This window comes from Haplochromis burtoni, unplaced genomic scaffold, assembly GCF_018398535.1.
Source record: "Haplochromis burtoni strain Fernald_Lab_line unplaced genomic scaffold, NCSU_Asbu1 Contig_166, whole genome shotgun sequence".
Taxonomy (NCBI): Eukaryota; Metazoa; Chordata; class Actinopteri; order Cichliformes; family Cichlidae; genus Haplochromis; species Haplochromis burtoni.
In genome coordinates this window covers 793,635-812,325 of record NW_024582527.1, presented here as the reverse complement: position 1 = coordinate 812,325, position 18,691 = coordinate 793,635, and the positions used below count along the sequence as shown (strand labels likewise).

The window sequence follows — 18,691 nt, the reverse complement described above, 5'->3', positions numbered from 1 at the left end:
TAAGTGTATGTGTATTGCACACTGTTATTATTGCACATTAATTATTATTGCACCTTGTTATAAATATAAATATTATTGTTATCGTTTTAAACATTGTTACCACCCCCTAAAAAATCCAGGGAGGTATCCAGTCAGGTCAACTATTTACATTGATCAGGGCTATTGCATGTGGTCATGGTGCCTCCTGGTCGGTTACTTCTGCTAGGAGACCAAAAAAATCAGAAAAACATGATTATATACCTCCTTCTCACCTCCAGTGTGGTATGATGTACTACAAATGGGACTAAGGTACCCAGAACAAAGTCTGTGTGAGCTGAAAAGCTGAGCATACGAGAAATAAGACCCGAGGCATCAACAAGAAGAAGAGGGAAACATCTGGGATCCTGACACTAAATATGTCTACTTGTGCAGCAAGCAGTTTGTCACCAAGTCAAATATCCAGCTGACAGTTTCAGTTTCCTGTACTCTCCAAGTTAAACTGAAGCATTTTCACATCAGCGTGTACTGGAGTGAAATTTGGATCAATTCAAAAGGCTGTGAAATACATCAGCTTTCTTACAGCTAACTCCACAATGTCCAATTCTGAAACTGTTGGGACCCTGTGTAAAAGGGAAATCAAGCCAAAATGCAATGAACTGCAAATTTCATCAACACATATTTTATTCAAAATAAAACTCAGAAAACAGATCAAGTCTTTAAACCGAGCAAAGGCACCATTTTAAGAAAAAATCTAAACTCATTTTGAATTTGATGGAAGCTGAGGGGACCAGCTGCTGGACTTTTAGACGAGGAATGTTTTAAGCTGGTGAAAGGATCTGACCGCAGGCGGGAAAGTTAAGCACTCAGATTCTTTTGGTACGAAGCCATGTGTTTGCTAAATCTGCACTGTGCAGCAGTATGTGGTCGTGCACCATCGTCCTTTTGGTGCATTAAAAAATGCAGTACAGCACATCTAGATGCTTTTCTAGATGTGCAAGCTGCCAATTCCATAGGCATTAATGCACCTCCGATGAAGGACGCTTCTGAAATGACTGCTGGGATTAAGCTGGATGGCCTCTCTGCTCTTTAGTTTAGATGATTTGTGCATGTTTTTCAAAAACATGCAACTTCTTCTTTGCATGCAGGGCTTCAACCAGCTTTTTTGAATTTCTGGAAGTGTTCCTGAGCTGCTGCACTGATTTCCTCAACAAAATCATGCCTGTTTTTAATGTCTCTTGCACACAGAGATTACTCCAGATGATCGTAATCTCTTGATGATATTATAAACTGTAGATGATGAGATACTCAAAATTTTTACAATTTTTACTTTGAAGAATATTATTTTGTATTTTCTTCTTAGAAACTCTCGTCTTTAGGAGCATTTACTTCTCCAGCCTTTTGCTGCTCCCGTCCCAACTCTTTTAAATGTTTTTCTGCGATCAAATTCAAAACAAGCCAATAATTATTTTTTCATGAAATATTAAAATTGGTCAGTTTAAACAATTAATGTGTGTTCTGTGAGATTAGTAAATCATTGCTTTCTGTTTTTTCAACTACATTTTACACAGTCTCAGCACTTTCATATGATAACATCTGCTATAACTACAGCTGTCTTGTGAATGTCTCTTTGTGTTATCAGATAAATGATATTTATATGAATAAAACTAAACTGAGTTGAATCATTCAGAACTTGAAATGAAGTTTGAAACTTGAAAAAAAGCTCCGTTTTCTTCAGTTGTATTGCTTCCATTAGAGCATCTTTTAGAGGACAACGGTGGATTTGATGTACTCGTTAGAGGCTTATTCAAGACAATCAACTTGCAGCCATTGCTGACTTGCAATAAAGGGGATACCAGCAGAATATTGCTTACTTAAAACCATTGCAGGCTTTCTCAGCATCAAACCAAGGATAGACTGAAGGTTTCAAAGCAGACAGAGCACAGCAATCTAAAACATTTAGTCTGATAGAAACTTGATCAGTGGAATCCAAAGCGTAATAAGACAGACCAATAGTGGGTACGCCATTAGAAGATCAATACATCAAGCTTTGATCATTGATACAGAATTGGCAACCAAATACAGGAAGAATCCAGAAAGTCAAAGTTCTGTCAAAAGAAAAATGTCTGATAGTGGTCTGAGAGGACTAAACACAAGAAAGAGGAAGAACAGTAAGAACCCTCTGCTTTGCATCGTTGTGAATAAGGATTCATAATGAAGCAGAACACTGATTCTGAGCATACTAGAGCAGCGGTCCCCAACCGTTTTTGCGCCATGGACCGGTTTATGCCCGACAATATTTTCACAGACCGGCCTTTAAGGTGTCGCGGATAAATACACAAAATAAAACTAGTACCGGTACCGAAAAAAAGAAGATTTATTCATAACACACGTGAAAAGACCCAGGAAAACTGAGTTAACGATAAAAACGATAACAAAATAACACGGAAAACCGATAAAAACCCTGAAAACCAGACACTTCACACCTGAGCCTCAACTCTCGCGGCCCGGTACCAAACGACTCACGGACCGGTACTGGTCCGAGGCCCGGGGGTTGGGGACCACTGTACTAGAGCATGCTTCCATTCAAACAAAAGGGGAGCATAGCCAACACAAGAATACTTATAACTCCTCAGTCACAATGTCATAAGTCACTGGACACTGTGAACATCCACGGTCACCACTTCATGCATAATGGACCTTCCATGTGTATGGACATGTGCAGGTATATATGTATGTATATGTATACATATGTATATTTAGTGTGTACATGTGTGTGTGTCTATACATAGGAATAGTAATGGTACAATAGCTAAATCAAGCTATATAGTTTATGTCTTCCATATTTCCAACCATATCCATAATCACATACTGTGTATGCTACCATTGTATATAGTGTATTATCTTACTTTTTTTCATTGATTGTACTTATTTGTATTTTTGTATTTCCTTCTGATATCTGTACCTGAGCTGAGGTGACGCAAAAATTTCCCCGTTGTGGGATCAATAAAGTCTTATCTTATCTTATCTTACTTAGAAATTCATCTTAAATTTTCCAGTAATTGTTTCATTTAATTAGAAACTGCTGGAAAACATGAGCTTTGTATAGATGTTAATGTTGTGTATTTCTATTCTAGTCACATGAGACCAAGTTAACGATTTCTATACAAGTTACTGTAGTCCTAAGGCATTCCTCATCGCAAGTCGTTATTCCAACTGGATTATAATATTGTCTCTGCTCTGCTCTCCTCTCACGGATGAGGCTGGCTGTCATCACTGGAAACAAAGTTTGATGGGTAAACAGCCAGTTGTGCAAATTGCTGTCTGTGTTTCGTCGGAGGATAGATGGCTGTTTGAGCTTCTCCTCTGGGTTACTGCTGAGCGCTCCACTTTCTGAGGGAGAGATTAATAAGGAAGCGTGTGGCACATCGGCTCTGAACAGCATCCACACCTAGCTTCTGACTTCAGCTAGCAACATAAATCAGCCGGTGAAAGTATAAAAAAAAATGGCAGTCTAATCCCCTGTGTGTCATTGAGGAGACATAGTGAAGGATTGTCAGGAGTCTTTTTCTAGCTGAAGGTCTTAACATACAGTGGTGACTGCTGCAGGGAGAGAGGGTGAATTTGCTGGTATCCTACTGGCCCTCGAAGAGACAGAAAAAAAGCATGAGCATTTAACACTAAATTAACCAGTAATCCCACAGACTGCAGTACCTGCAGACCCCTGAGGCTTTTTCCCATCATTTTAATTTCCATGATTTTGTCATTTAGTTCCCAATGACTTCATATCATTCGTTTCTAGTTCTATTTTACATATTGCTTTTTAAAAGTACCAGTATGTTGAGGTCCTAGGGGAACCCAGTCAAAAGTATGTAATTTTGGAGATTTAATAGATGCCCCTCATATTTGCCACAGGTCCTAGCTAAAGAAAAAAAAGGGTATTCTTTCATTTTGTAGACAGATACAGATGCATTAGATACAACTTTCCTAATAGGCAATTTGCAAAATTGTCTAAGCTAAGCTAGATTAATGGTGTTGGAGTCCATGTGAACACTACATCAGGTAAGTAAACAATTAGACAGAATTTGAATGACCATTTATTACTGTAAATGTATTTAACAAGGGTGCCATGGTAACAAACTTTGAAGGCATACTGGTAGTTTGTACTTATATTGCAGCTTTGCCCCTGCTCTTATTTTGACACCGTGGTACTTTTGCCACTACTACAGCTACTACAGAGCAGTCATCTGAAGCATTTTCTGTAAAATAATTACTTTTTAATATTTGTGACTGTGATGACATACATCTTTTCTGTGTTTGTGGCGGGGCGTGGTCTGAGAGATGGATGCACCTGCACAGCATCTGCAATCCCACCTTTCCGGCATAAAAAGCTGTGCTGTCTGTCTGTGGTTGTTAGAGATGGTGATGTGTGCGGCTGGAAAGCTGCAGCCGCTGTGTGTACAGCATCCAAGTTAATAAGTATGCTGAAAAGCAGTGAACTGTCAGGTCTGCTGTGGGTCATTTACAGCAGTAAACTATTTGAGTACCTCCTCTGCTGATGACACATATGAGGTGGTCATTTAGAACATTCATCCTGACAGGTTGAGATGATGTCGATTAATTTGAATCAAAATCAGCTTCTACTGTTTGACATTTTCAAATCACTCAAATTAAAAGTCAAGAGAAAAGTCAATAATTTTATGACTTTTCCCCCCCTTTATAAATCAGTAATGATGTGCACCATGGTGGTGTAGGTAGGTAAAAAGGTCCTAATCCAACATCAGGGCCTTTCTGGGTGCAGTTTGCATGTCATGCTCTTCCTGCGTCTGTGTGGGTTCTTTCCAGGTACTCTGGCTTCCTCCCTCAGTCCAAAGACACGCAGTTAGTGAGGTTAGGTTAATTGATGATTCTAAATTAGCACTGTGAGTGCAAATGTCTGTCTGTCTCTCTGTTCCAGCACTGCGACACGCTGGCGATCCGTCCACCGTGTACTCGTCTCTCACCCTATGGAAGCTGAACTCTGAATAAGATAACAAATGGATGGATGGAAAGGTAACGATTAAGGAGCACCCACAGAAGAGGGAATGTGTTTGCTATGCATCACTTTGTAGCAGTTGGTCCCTAACCACTGCCTAGATAACTGCTGTCTCCAGTGTACTGAAAGGTTTAACTTGGGATACACCCACTCCATGTAACCAGCAGTTACTGTGCCTGTCATCTCTTGAAGGTTGAATGTTGGCATTGACTTCCTGTGGTCTCTGCTCACTGCTAGTCACTTTCTGTGTTGATACCCCTTTAATGTGTCCCAAATGGTAAGAAGCATCCCATCCTGCAAAAGCTGGACTTATTAAAGTTTGACTTTTTCTCTCTCATCTACTTTTTATCCAGCTCTTTAAAGGATCATAAAGGGATGGATACACATGAAAACGTTGTGGGAATTTAATAATAACATCACGTAAAATAATTTATGAACTATAAGGTTTGTAGGGTTCATCTTATTGAATTTAAATCGGTCACTGTTAGAAGCTGCATTGTAAAGCACCTCAGCAGCTTAGTTCTGATTGCACCCATAGCAGGTTTCGGACCTGTGCAGTGAGGCTCCTTCATCATCAGTCTACCCTGCAGCTACAATACAATAAAAGCTATTAGGGTGTAATAATTACTAGGCTTTGCTGGAAAGAAGAAAAGTTATGGGGCTCTCTCTGATCCTTGCAAATAAAACGCTGGAATGCATCCATCGGAAGAGAGTTATGGAGCTGGGAATACATTTTAAAGTACTGGCAATGCAACATGGCAGAGGATAACTATCCATCATACTGTGAATTTAAATGAATACATACTCTACTGTGCAAGGAACACCATGAATCCCTGGAAGTCATGGGAGATTATAGAGTGCTGTGTTAAGGGTGGATGATGAAGTGTTACTGAACATTCTTTTTAAAGCCTGAACATTCACTCCTTCCTGCTGTCCAAAGAGATGTCTAACTGGCAGTCTATTAAAATTTACCCCCAGGATTTTCTCCTCCAATAAGACCAGCCTCAGAACACCTCTTAATTATGTTTTTGTCTGGTGAAGTAAAATGATCACCTTCAGAGGAAAGAGATTTACTTGTGCAACACAAACCACAGGCCACATTCTTTTAACTCTGGATTTATTGACTTGTCTCCGACACTGATCCCTGAACAGGCCAGATATCGATCGCTTTCATCAATCATGAGCAGAATAGTAAAGTTACCTAACGGGTAAACTGGCTCACCACAAGTAATGTGATGATGGATTAAATATTAAAAAAGGAATCATGTGCTTGTCATCCTGACACGAAAGCTTCCAGCTGAAACGCTGCGTCAGAGTACAGTACAGTTCGTCACTGTAAGTGGAAAACGTTTTTGTCAACATGCTTCAGAGTTGCAGAAATGATTTGTGCCGCGGCATGTCAGCAATATTGAGGTCACCCACCTCTCACGCATTTATTGGGAACAGCATGACAGTAAACTGGTTGGTGTTTGATCTTTTCCTCTTCTAACGTACCTGATCTTAATGTCTGTGCATCTGCTTCATTTTAAATTCTTATCGCTCAACATCTTGCTTGATTTTCTCTGAATAACTGACAGATAAATTGCTAGAGATACTGTACAGCTTGTTTGCTGCAAGCAATGACTGAAAGCTGTAAAAGTTGTAGCAGGCAAAATGCTTTTTGACATTGTTAGGGGAAAAAAGTCTACGCTAATCTTTCAATATACTGGAAGTGAAATTAGAGGGAACTAGAGTCCTGTAGCTACTCTAGGCTCTGTTATCTGGATTTAGAAAGCCTAGCCAGTTTTATCAGTCCAGACTAAAAGGGTAAAAAGGTTAACACAGGAAGTACGACGTGGTGGTGCGATGGGCCAGTTTCCCCTGAGAGAGCACGATTGCAATCCCAGGTTAAACCTGTAACGCCTGAACCATGAAACAAAGAACATTTACATTTTTTTAACTGAATTGTTTCTTGAACCTTCTATGAAAAAATAAATAAATAAACATCAATTTGCATATGTGAGTTTTAGTTGGAATCATTTTTGCATGTATTGCTTAAAATTTTGTTAAAGATTTTTATTGAGCAATTTCTTCATGTTTTTGTCAGGAAAAGAAAAATTAAGCTGATGACACAGACGTCTCAAAGACTCACACAAGATCACGTCTAACACTTGGGTGAGACTAAAGTCAGGCGTATGACTTATTTTTAAAACAGGAAAAGAAATCCATGCACACCTTCACCACCATGTGTTATATGGGACAGTTTAATTTAATTTTTTATGTTCCCAGAACTTAGAAAAATTATGGAAACTTGGTGGCGCTTATTTAAGATAACTAAGTTAGAGCAACGTATTTATTCTGAGTAGGGCTGGGTAGCATGAGGAAAATCTAAAATCACAATATTTTTTGGCTACATCACAACACACGATGTATATCATGATGTGCTTAAATAACATTCAAATACAAATGTTATTTTGAAGCATATAGTGCCTAAACATGCACTGGTACACTCATTCAAATTGACCACTCCATATTTGTTTTCTACTTTGAATACAAAAAATCTGAATGAATTACAAAAAAAATTTAACCATCAGCTGCACACAGATGTTTTCACAAATGGCAGTATTGTCACAGTAAATCTCTATCTGTGGTTTTAACAAACAAATAGCAACAATAAAGGACATCAAGCAATAATTCATGAGACAAAATAAAACAAGTGAAATTACAAAGGTGCTCTTTTTTTGATTGCAACATATAAGAATTATAAGACAAAAAAATGTAGTGACCTCAAACCAAGAACAGTCACAGGCGTCACAGCTGGTTTATTTAACGTTTTCTGTGTGGGGAGACGTTGATATGCAGAGTTTAAAACAGTGATAACTTTGCAATGGATGACTTTTCAGCTGGTGGAATAAATTTGCTACCTTTTGCAGCAATAGTTTCAACAGAATACAACACGCATGGCAATTTATACTCGACGGTTACAATAAAACCATTTGAACCATCATACTTGGAAAAACCTGCGATACATCGAGTAAATTCGATATATCGCCAACCCCTTTTTCTGAGACTACTAGATGCAGTTAATAAAGAAATGGAGTTCTGCATTGTGCGAACTTCTAATTCGTATATTTGTTTCAAGCCTTTGCTGGTGGGAGGAGCTTAGAGCAGAGAAAGAAAAGCTGCAGGAGGAAGGCTGTGTATCTATTTTTCTCGATTTCTGCTTCCTGCTGCAAATTTAACCAAAGAAAACTCTTGTTCCTTAATTATTTCTGCAAATGAGGACTCAGTTCCATTCAAACAAAAAGAAATATATTTAATTGTATATTCAATTGAATGTGCATTTTCTTTGCCTAATTAATTGTCTGTGAGAGGAATTTCTTGCTCTTTGCTAATGAGCATGCCGTCTGTTCTGAAGAATAAATCTGATTTAATGTATGCAACGTTTAAAGCAATTCAGTATTGACTTGAAATGTATATTACAAGCTGTAATCAACATGGCTTTCAGTTTATATCGTGTTTTCATTATATGAATCATTAAGTTGTCAATTTATGATGGTATCTGCTGGAATTTAATACCGTAGGCCTCATTGAGTCTTTCCTTGCTACTCGCATTATGAACAGCTATGAACTGGAGTCATCCTGACTGACACACACAGCCACAGCTCATCAATGGGGAAGGGTACATTTAGTACAGCACACTAGAAGCAGTGCTACCTGTCATCAAACAAATGTCACAGTGAAGAAAATGTGTCGCCGTGGCATGGCAAACATGTTTCCTGTGTGTGATTTTTTTACTCCAGGAGTGGCTGTGCCTCAGTTCATTTCACTGAGTTTTACTTAAACGAGCAGGGACAGTAAGAGGCAGCCACTAAAGGTCAAACAGTCCAGTCTGCATGTTAATTTTCTAATGTCACAGCACCGCAACTCCCAAGACACCGCTCGCACATCTGCACAAATTATCATCAGTGTTGGTAAACATACACTAAGAGAAGCTGATGGATGCGATAATGACCTGAAACTGACCTTTCATTACAGATGAATGAGGCACGTGGTCAATTAAAGCACAGTGCAGTCACATGCTGTCAGTCATGTAGTGTGATGTCTGCAGACTAACGTTAACCTCTTTTACAGCAGTTTTAATTTGTCCGTTTTCAGCAGAGACAACTTTATTGTGACAGTTTTGACAAGCTTCCATTCCTGCAGTGGCCACGATTCTGGGGTGAAATAACTTGGAAAAGAATGCCGGCTTTATGTTTTGCTACTTTACGTTTGAGCCAGCATTCATTACTTTTTTGCTGAACCGTGCACATGGACCAAAAAGCAATAAAGATGAAGATAAAATCAAAAGAGTGAGTTGAATACTGGTAAAACTACAGGACTGAAGGGAAATGTAATGTTGAATCCATGCAATGCTTTTATCAGTCAAAATGAGTGATTATGAATGGTTAAAAACATTGTAAACCCAGATTTTATTACTTCACAAATACATAATTGATTCCCTCTTTTTCCTTTTTTTCTTTTTCTTTAGGTAATGGCTTCAAAATTAGATTTTTGAAGGCGTTCTACACGTAGCCATGTACTTAGAAATGCAACCTAATTATGTATTTGTTTTGCAAATGCTGCTGACTGACTGGCTGCATTAATGTGTCCTACACTCTTTGAATGAGAACCTTAAAGAAGAGACAGACACAGGCAGGTACTGGACCAGAAACAATCGCACTAGACAAAACAACAAGTGGAGACTGACATGACCAGAACTTGCATTATCGGTGCCTTTGAAATGGCTGCTTTGAAGATGTTGACCAGGTCTGTGACCATTCACCAACACTCGCAGTGTTCAGAACAACTTTGGCACAAAAAATGGTGACAAAAACCTGCTACCAGGGCCATCAGTTTGCAATTGAATGTAGTCAAGTTGGCAACTACTTGCAGCTGTTTATAATAATGTAGTAATAAGCTATAATAAATCAGGAAAAGATCTGTGCTGGAAAACCTAAGATGCATGAGAAAATGACCAGAATACAGCCAGCAGAGCTGAGTCCCCTACTGCAAAGAAACAAAGACGCTTGGCACAGCTGACTTGGATTTATTGAAATTTTCTGGCAATCTCTCTTCCTCTATAAATTGGACTGCAATTATGTGCAGGCGACCTGCACAATCCCTTTGCAATTAAAAGTGGTTACCAGGCTGGGTATCGTCACTGATTCAACTCTGATTCACAAGGTTCCGATTCGATCCAATCGATTCAATTTCGACTCAGACAGTCAAAAATATTATCATTGTGATCATTATCATTACATATCCATATTTTATATGTATATATGAAAACAAAGCTGACACTCGTGAGACTTCACCATAGGTTTGAGCATCACAGCAGGTGCCTTTGTGTCAAAGTAACTGAAGATAAAAAAACAGAAAACATGAAGATTTTTCTGGCCTGGCTTTCTATGGCAGATAACCGCCTTAAAAATATTCTGCAGTAGAACAAAAACTGAGGAAAACCACGAATCAACATATGAACATTACCTAATGCTGCTGAAGTGAAGCCGAGCAAAGTTACAGAGGTTTAATTAGAGACACAGCTAAGCGTTTTGCAATTTGGCATAATTTTAAAATGAGGCTTTCTTGTCTTTGATGAATTTGGATTGGAGAGTGACGAAACCTGCAGCTTCAGAATCTGTGAGACATCGTCTTTCAGCACCAACAGCATGTACGTGTGCGTGTCGTCGGGTCGCGCTTTGTGTTTATATCTTTTTGCGGCATGCGTTTACCTGCTCTTTAATCATTTGCTGTTTTAGCTGTTTGGCAGTTGATAAAATAGTTTTGTGAGCTTGAAGCTGAGATTCTGGCATTTCTGGCAAAATACTTTTAGATTTCAAAATCGATTCAGGATTTGATGAATCACAATTGCTTTGTTCAAACTAAAATCGAGTCAAATTGGGAAATCGATTTTTTAAAATCCACCCCTATTAGTCGCCCAGAGGTTGAGGACTTTGCATGTGCATAACTGGGCACCCAGTTGGTTATCGTAATTACTTGCAATCACTTGCTAAATGCAAAAATATTCAATTGAATCACGGGGCAGCCACCAATTGCTTCTAGCTGGATGGAGGTTGCTGTCCTATCTTTACTGTAGTGTGACTGAACAGCTAGTAGGAAACAAGACATAGGTGAACACTATGAAGGCGAGATACATAGTCTAAAAAGCAGGAAAGAATAAAAAAGACAGGAAGCCAAGTATATTTCAAAGGGAAATGACTGCAGAACACATGCCAACCCAATTAGCCCGAGCTTTCGTACTACTAAATAATAACAACTGTTCCTCGTTTGAAAATAATCCACCGACGAAGTCACTGGAGAGGTTTTGTTTACTACTACAGTCAAGCCGATATAATGAGACATGAGGTCAGACTCCATTCTCTCTGTTCGCTGACTTTTAAAGCCTCCCTTTTTAATGGTCGGCAGTTAGAGGCTTAGTGGGGAATGGAAATGTGCCAGTGGTGACTCCTGGTTTGCCTTCTTTTAGTATGTTATTTATGCGTCCTTTTCTTCTGCCAGCCTGAGGGAGGCAGGCTTGCTACTCAGTGCCAAGTGAAGAAGGGCCAAGCGTGGTCTGGAATCTAGTTCATTGTGACTCGCTCTCCAAACAGGAAAGCTTTGGGGAGATGAAGCTAAGCATCATCAGCTGCTGTGGGCACCGAGGAGTGGAGACCACTGAAGGATTTGCCCACATCGCCATGGAGACAGTAGTACACGGCAGTGTAGATGAGACAAATCCATCCCTGCTCCCCCCACTTTTTTTATGCTATTTTAAAACCTGGTGCTCAAGTGTTTACCCTCAGGGGTTCGCCATCACCTCAACCGTTACTCACAAACCCAAACAGACATAAAAAACTCAGAAAAGTGTGGTACAGGAACACATAAGAAAATACTAAAATATACCGTAGCATAAACAGACCAACAATTCAGACATGAACTTAAAAACGTCGCGCTGTTCCATGAGAGAAGACAGCCAGAGATAAATAAAGTGGCTGTCTCAACTGAATAAGCAAACCATAAGATTTTTTTTTTAATTCCCTGTCCGAGAATAAGCTTAGAGATAGGATCCTGATACAAAAAACAAAAACATGTTGCAATAAGGAAATACTGTAACTGGCTAGATTTCAATTAAAGCTTTCAGTTAATGTTAAAGAACAAAGACTGACCTCAACAGAAAAACAACTGGTATTTTTTAAGAGAATTAAAACCAATATAATAATAATAATAATAATAATACATTTTATTTAAATAGCGCCTTTCAAAGCACCCAAGGACACTGTACAACAGATAAAAACTGGAAATATACACAATGATAAAAATAGAAGATAAGAGATAAAACATACAGAAATTTAAGAATAGGCAATTTTAAACAGATGAGTTTTAAGGGTGGACTTAAAAAGAGAGAATGAGCTAATATTTCTGAGGTCCGGGGGTAGGTATATAAGATATTATATTAATAAAACCGTGAAAGGTCTTACCACTGTCACTGTTGTCATCTACCAAGATGATCTCCTTCAGCAGGTGTGCCGGTGTGTGATTGACCACACTGTGGACGGAGCGCAGGATCACTGACAGAGCCTCATTCACAAAGATAAAGACTACTGAGATCTGAGGAAGGTCCTCTGGGTACGTCATCTGCTTACACCTGATAAAAGAAATGCAAGAATTATTCACCGATATTAAACCTACGCTGACTTTATTAATTGCATTTTTCCTTCAAAGGATTAATATGACTATATTAGAGAAAACAAAGAGTATATTCCAGAAGCTGTTGCTTGCTGCAAGGTAGATTGTGAGTTTTATACATGTATGTTAATGTGAGTCTACAGCAAGGAAAGGTTTGCTAAGTTTGAAAATTGTGGAGCCATCTCAGGGGTCGTGTTGTGACCTTCAGGAAGGCTGAAGCCGACACTTTGAAATGTTGCAGCAGGGACATCACAGGAGTAACTCGTGGTATTAATAATGGCTCTGGTCCTTTTAGGTGTTCAGGTAAGCAAGGACAAAGTCATGAGTTACAACCATATCAAAGGCTAAAATGTTCATATCAGAGATGTTCGTGAGTTGAATGTGTTAACATCGGGCTCATTGTTTGCTTCTGCTGGTTGGATTTAAAAAAGAAGTTTTTCCCTTGAGTGAGTAAAATGCTCTGTAAAAGAGGAATTTTCATAGTGCAAACACTTATATTTCTCTCCGATGCACAACTATTTATCTCAAAGGCAGAGGAATAATAAATATTTTAATTTACAAATGACCCAGTTTTCATCTGCAAAAGAAAAGAAACTAAAGATAACAAAGAGACCACATGGAAAAACACACAGCACAGCCAGCCTACCAGAAACTGTAAGTATGACTTTGGTAACATGGACGGTAAAGTTTGTTGTTATAGTATCCTTTCAGTGCTAATGGTACGATGAAGACAACATATCCTAGTAGAAGCAGGCAGCCAAAAGTCAAACTGACTGCGTTTTATCTCCGTTGTGCGTAATGGGAGAGTGCGTGCTGAATGTGAAGAAGCCAAATACATGAATAATAAAGACTCAATAATAAAGATTGCTATTCTGTGTTCTTCTCAAATGTAGGACCAAATCAGATTCAAAAACAACATACACAAAACTGAGATACAAATGCTAGAAATACTGAGCGAAACAACGATTAGACAATTTAACAAAGTCTTTGACAGCCGTTTTCAGGGAAAATAAAAGGACCTACTCTGGAGTGGGTACTTCTGAGAGTCCCTGAAAACCTCAATGTTGATTGCTTTGACTTGGAACATGTGCCATTTTGAAAAAAAGGGGGAAAAAGCTAAATGTTGGAACTAAGATAAAGAAAAACAGACTGCTGCTCATTCAAACATAATACCATCTGCCACAGAGGTGGAGAAAAAAGAAATAACATAAAATGAATGCAGGGTTGCACCTGTCACAAAATGATTACATCACTGTGTGAGTCAGACCGATCTTATACTGCACAGAAAAAGGCTTACAGGGCCAATCAGGGTGTCTGCTCATGCTTCCTGCAGTAGAAAGGCTGTTGATATGTTCGGTGTCCTCCTCCCTCTCCCATTCAGCCTCCTTTCATCCTTCATAACCGCGGAGCCCTCCCTATCCATTTTCAACTTTCTGCCTCCTCCTCACACAGACTCCACAGCAACCCCTTTTGTACATCTGTGATTAGAGTCCTACATCGTGCCGCTACCGAGACTGACCCAATTATTAAAATGATCTGTGCACTAGCGTCACTTGTTCTAAGTTCACACATTCTGTCACGATGCTGAGACTCTCCTCGGCTAATAATAGTTGTTTTCAAGTCTGGCAAACGTCCCTGTCATTTCCGGAAAATACAGTATTCTCTGAAAGACGCACTGCGAGTTTGCAGTAAGAAATAGCAGTGTTAACCGGACAGAAGCACTTAAATGATTCCTATGGCAACTGTGAATACACGCAGTCAGCATCTTGCGATTGCCACCCCCCACCCCCTCCACACGGCCCCAATTAGGCTCAGAATTCAATGCCTGACAAACACATTTCACTCACATCTGCTTTTATTTCCCCATGTTTCCACGTCCCTAATTCATTATGCGGGGATAATGAGGTGGCTATTATAACTGCTGTGGCTGAATTATTTACAAGAGCAGGAAACACTTGTAGTACTGTTCTGCGTCTGAATATTGATAGAAATGAACTACAGGGTAAACAAAACTATGATTCCCATTTAGCTTCAGTAAATCCTTCTCAGCCTTTAAAGTGTTTTGCTAAATACGAAGACGGAGAGGCGCCAACGCTGCTGACATCATCCTTAGTCGTAAAAACAGTAATGAGAGTGGTGATATTTTCAGTTATCTCTATAGTCATGTAGTCAGACATATTACGACAGGCCACAAATGCTGGGACCTCCCAGATCAGCCGATCTTAGTGCCAGCTCACATTAGCCGATGGCTCAGCTGACGCATCCAATTAGACCTCATCTAGGGTGCACTATTTAAGTTGTTTACCTGTCTTATCTGTAAGCTGGTTATGGCCTGCTCTTCCCACTAGATCCAAATATAACTTACTGAAAAGGAAATAACAATTTTCTATTGGCTCTAGTTGTCCTGACTGACAAAATGTCAGTCAGGACAAAAAAAGTGAAGAAAAAAAAGGTATGTTTGCTGCTCGTCCACTCTTGCTGTGAGCTACCTCTCTGCTGGTGCTCGGCTTTCTAATACCCCTGTGAACCAGAATGTCACTTTGACTCAGCAGCATCCGTGGGGTCAGGCCACAGAGGGATGGCCACATAGCAGATGGAGCCCTGCATGGTGCTATAGTTACATCCTTGTTCCACCCAGTGGAAGACTCCTGGTGCTCACTGCACAGCCACTGAGTGTTTGTGTGCGTGTTTGCATGAGAGTGAAGAAATTTCTCACCTTTTAACAATGAGAACTGGCAAAGGAAGAAGTAGCAAATATGTGGGATGGCACAGCAGATGGCATCTTATTTACTTGTGAAGTTATATAGTAAATGCTTTCCATATCGCTCTAAAATAAATAAATAAATAAAAATATAAAAAAGCATTTCTGAAAGGTCGTCTTCTATTTACCTTCATCCACTTTGCATTTTTACTTTGCATATCTGTTGCATGCTCTCCGTATCACATCTTAGTATAGCGAATATAAATTTTGGAAAAAGTTAAACTTTTTAATGCCTCTCAACTTTAAACTGCAAGTTTGAACTGAAGTCTGAGGTCTAAATGCAAAATATCGCATGTGCTATCACTGGACACATAAACTGTTCAGCCACGGCATTAAAAAACAGACGTTTTATGAATGTTAACTATCTTGCTAGAATGTCCAGCTGGCAAACTCATCATTCATGTGACACCTACCTAACACCCGCCTAAACATTTCAGCAGCGACACCATCACCGCGCTTTAGCTCTGTTCCTTGAACACAACAGAAAGCTCAAGGGTTTTGACCCAGCCTCCCCAAACTCCCCAGATCCCAGTCCAATCATGCTTTCACTGGATGCGCTGGAACAAGCCCTATTCACTGTCAATTTCCCAGTGACAGACACAACAGGATACCCCATGAGGTCCCAGTCAATTCCCTCATGTGTCACAGCTGTTTTGGCTGCCTACACAATATCAGCTTCTAATATTCTGGCTGATATGTGTAGAAATAAGAAAGAAATAAGGGACAAACATAGAATAAGACTAGCCTTATGTCAAAAACAGAGATATGCATAAAGATGGGTAACTCACTCCCAAACTGTCACATGTGGATGCTGCTGGGCGTGACATATAAATGGACAGGATACTGTTGAGTGCAATTTGTGCAGGATTATTGTTGGGAAGAAGCATTTAGAAACGACTTTTCCTAAACATAACAGAGTCGTTTTTAGTGATAAAAACTAAACCAAACAACCAGTGAAAATGAAGACAAAAAAACAAAATGAATTGGCCGGCATGATGTTGGATTTCTCTTTTTTAATCTGGGTTTATTTGAGAAGCAACTGTAGTCTTTATGAGATGTTTTTCAATACTGATTTCTTTTTATTCACAGGATTTATAGCCAGCTGAAGCTTCTAGCTGTTCATGTTTGCTTCTCTTGACTTGTAAAGCTTGACGTCACGCTCTGTTATCAACCACACCCATTTCCACAGCCTACATGTATTTGACAGCAGAGCTCATAAAAGGACAACCAAGCCACAGAGAGTGTTTATGATGAAGCGCTCTGCGTATTTTTATGCTTTAAGCTAGATTCTTGTGTTTTGCGTGCGAGTAAATGCACGAACGTTTTGATTGATAACCCCTCCACTGTATCATTGCAGCCCTTCCGTGTGCATTTGTGCTCAGAAACTCCTTTGTTCCCTCTCGCAGCTTTCTCTATTGCCTCTCTCAGTCTGCCCTGCCAGGTCTATAAATACAAGGACAAATCTGGCAGTGAGTTTGAGGAGGGTTCTTTTGCGCCGCAGCTCTCCTTTGCAGAGACACAATTAAAGCATGACAAATTTGCAAAACAAAGTAATGTATATTTCACCCCTGCCAGTCATATATGCAGTGCAGAGATTGTGTTTAATGAACATTACCAGAGTAATCTTGAAAATGTCACGGGCAGCATGGCTGCTTCTAGTAGAGATGTGGTGCGAGAGTGGATTTCAGTGTCGACATCGTAAAGTGATATTGTAGTTCCATTGCCCTAGTTACTGGATCCAATTTAGGGCATCGCTCAACCTTAAATTTGTACCTGTCTAGAGTAGCGGGGAAGCCTTGTAAAGCCGTAACAGGATGAGCGATCGACTCATCTGTTAGTAATGGGACTGAGCTCACTGGCCAGCTCTCATAATTTGACCCGGAACAAGCTTTGACAGAAACAGAGTGCCAGATTAAGATGTATTCCTATCACACCTCCCCATTTTCTCCTTCTCCAGCGGCCTGCAGCCCCAGCCACTCCATCTGACTTTTTCCCCGCTGGCCGCTCTTATTTGCTGTGTAATTTCACATTAACCTCCCATAACCCGCGCATTGCAGGCAACACCAAAGCAACTTTCCAATCTGCGAACACTCCTCCCTGAAAGATAATAGTTTGCTTTGTCATTTTTCTGCCCCCCACCAACGCTCCACTCACGCCGACCCCCACCCGCCATCCGGGCGATAAACTGTAACACTGGAAAGAGCATCAATTTGCAGCAGGAGCTTCTGCACCGCGGAGACCTTATGATCCCATTCTGCAGTATCAGACGCTTAGGAGATGAGGTAAGCCTGTTTCTTCAGCCTCCCTTGCTGGTTATCACCCTCCCACAGGCGGGCAAACGCAAGATGCGGGGTCCTCAGGGAAGAAGGGCACGCGTTACGCTTCGATACGGTTTTGGTTTTAACGGCTATTTTGACAAAACAGAAATCAAATCAGCAAAGTGACAGTAAAGATAGAGGTGAGATTCGGAGTAATTGAATAAAAATCCTCACGTATAACAGGAGGGTATATATATATATGTTTGTTTGTTTGTTTTCTGGGCATCAGTAATCTCTCTAGCTTGTCTGCCTTTATCGCTTTGTTCTCCACAGCCCAATGAGCTGTTATACTTAAGCCTCCCAAGGACAGCGAATGGCAGGTACAAAGTCACATAAAATAGAGCCTACTTAAGTCCTTTGGTATTTCAGTTAAGAATGTCACTTGCAGAAAGAAGGGCAGAGAGAAGAAATACAGACTAGCAGGTGGCGGGCGGGGATTACAGGTTTTTGTGAGAGACACAAACGCTGCTGTATTATTATGAATTGGTTTTGCTGTCGACAGGCGGGTTTAAAAAGAGAGGGCTTGGAAATGTGTCGATGTCTTTTGGTTATGGTGATGGACTTTGCTTCCCTGTAGTCATCAAAGTCCTCTCTGCTCAATGGCTTCTGCTCAATTAAAAGCCCATTAGACAGGAGGTGCCTGGTTCCTGCATTTAACCTCACTTCGGTACTGCGGCAGTCACCTTTTGCCAGCAGGATATAATTACTGAATCTGAATTAGAAATCAGAAATATGTAACTCCGTACAAGGATGGTGCAGCCACCTAAAGCAGGAAGCTGTGGTCCTTTCTTTAATAGGTTTTTATACCTAAACCTTCCAATACATTTCTGTGAGCTTTCCTGATGCAGCAATCACTAAACTCTCTGAAACAGACAAACTTACAAACTTTCTCAC

At 40.0% G+C, this 18,691-nt stretch overlaps 1 protein-coding gene across 1 annotated transcript in view; it reads right to left on the bottom strand.

Moving 5' to 3' along the window:
* Positions 1 to 18,691, bottom strand: part of galnt9 (polypeptide N-acetylgalactosaminyltransferase 9) — a 96,159-nt gene that overhangs the window by 56,704 nt on the left and 20,764 nt on the right. The window contains exon 3 of the mRNA XM_005933315.3: positions 12,511 to 12,677. Coding sequence (XP_005933377.1) covers positions 12,511 to 12,677 — 167 coding nt within the window. The remainder of the gene's footprint in view (positions 1 to 12,510; positions 12,678 to 18,691) is intronic.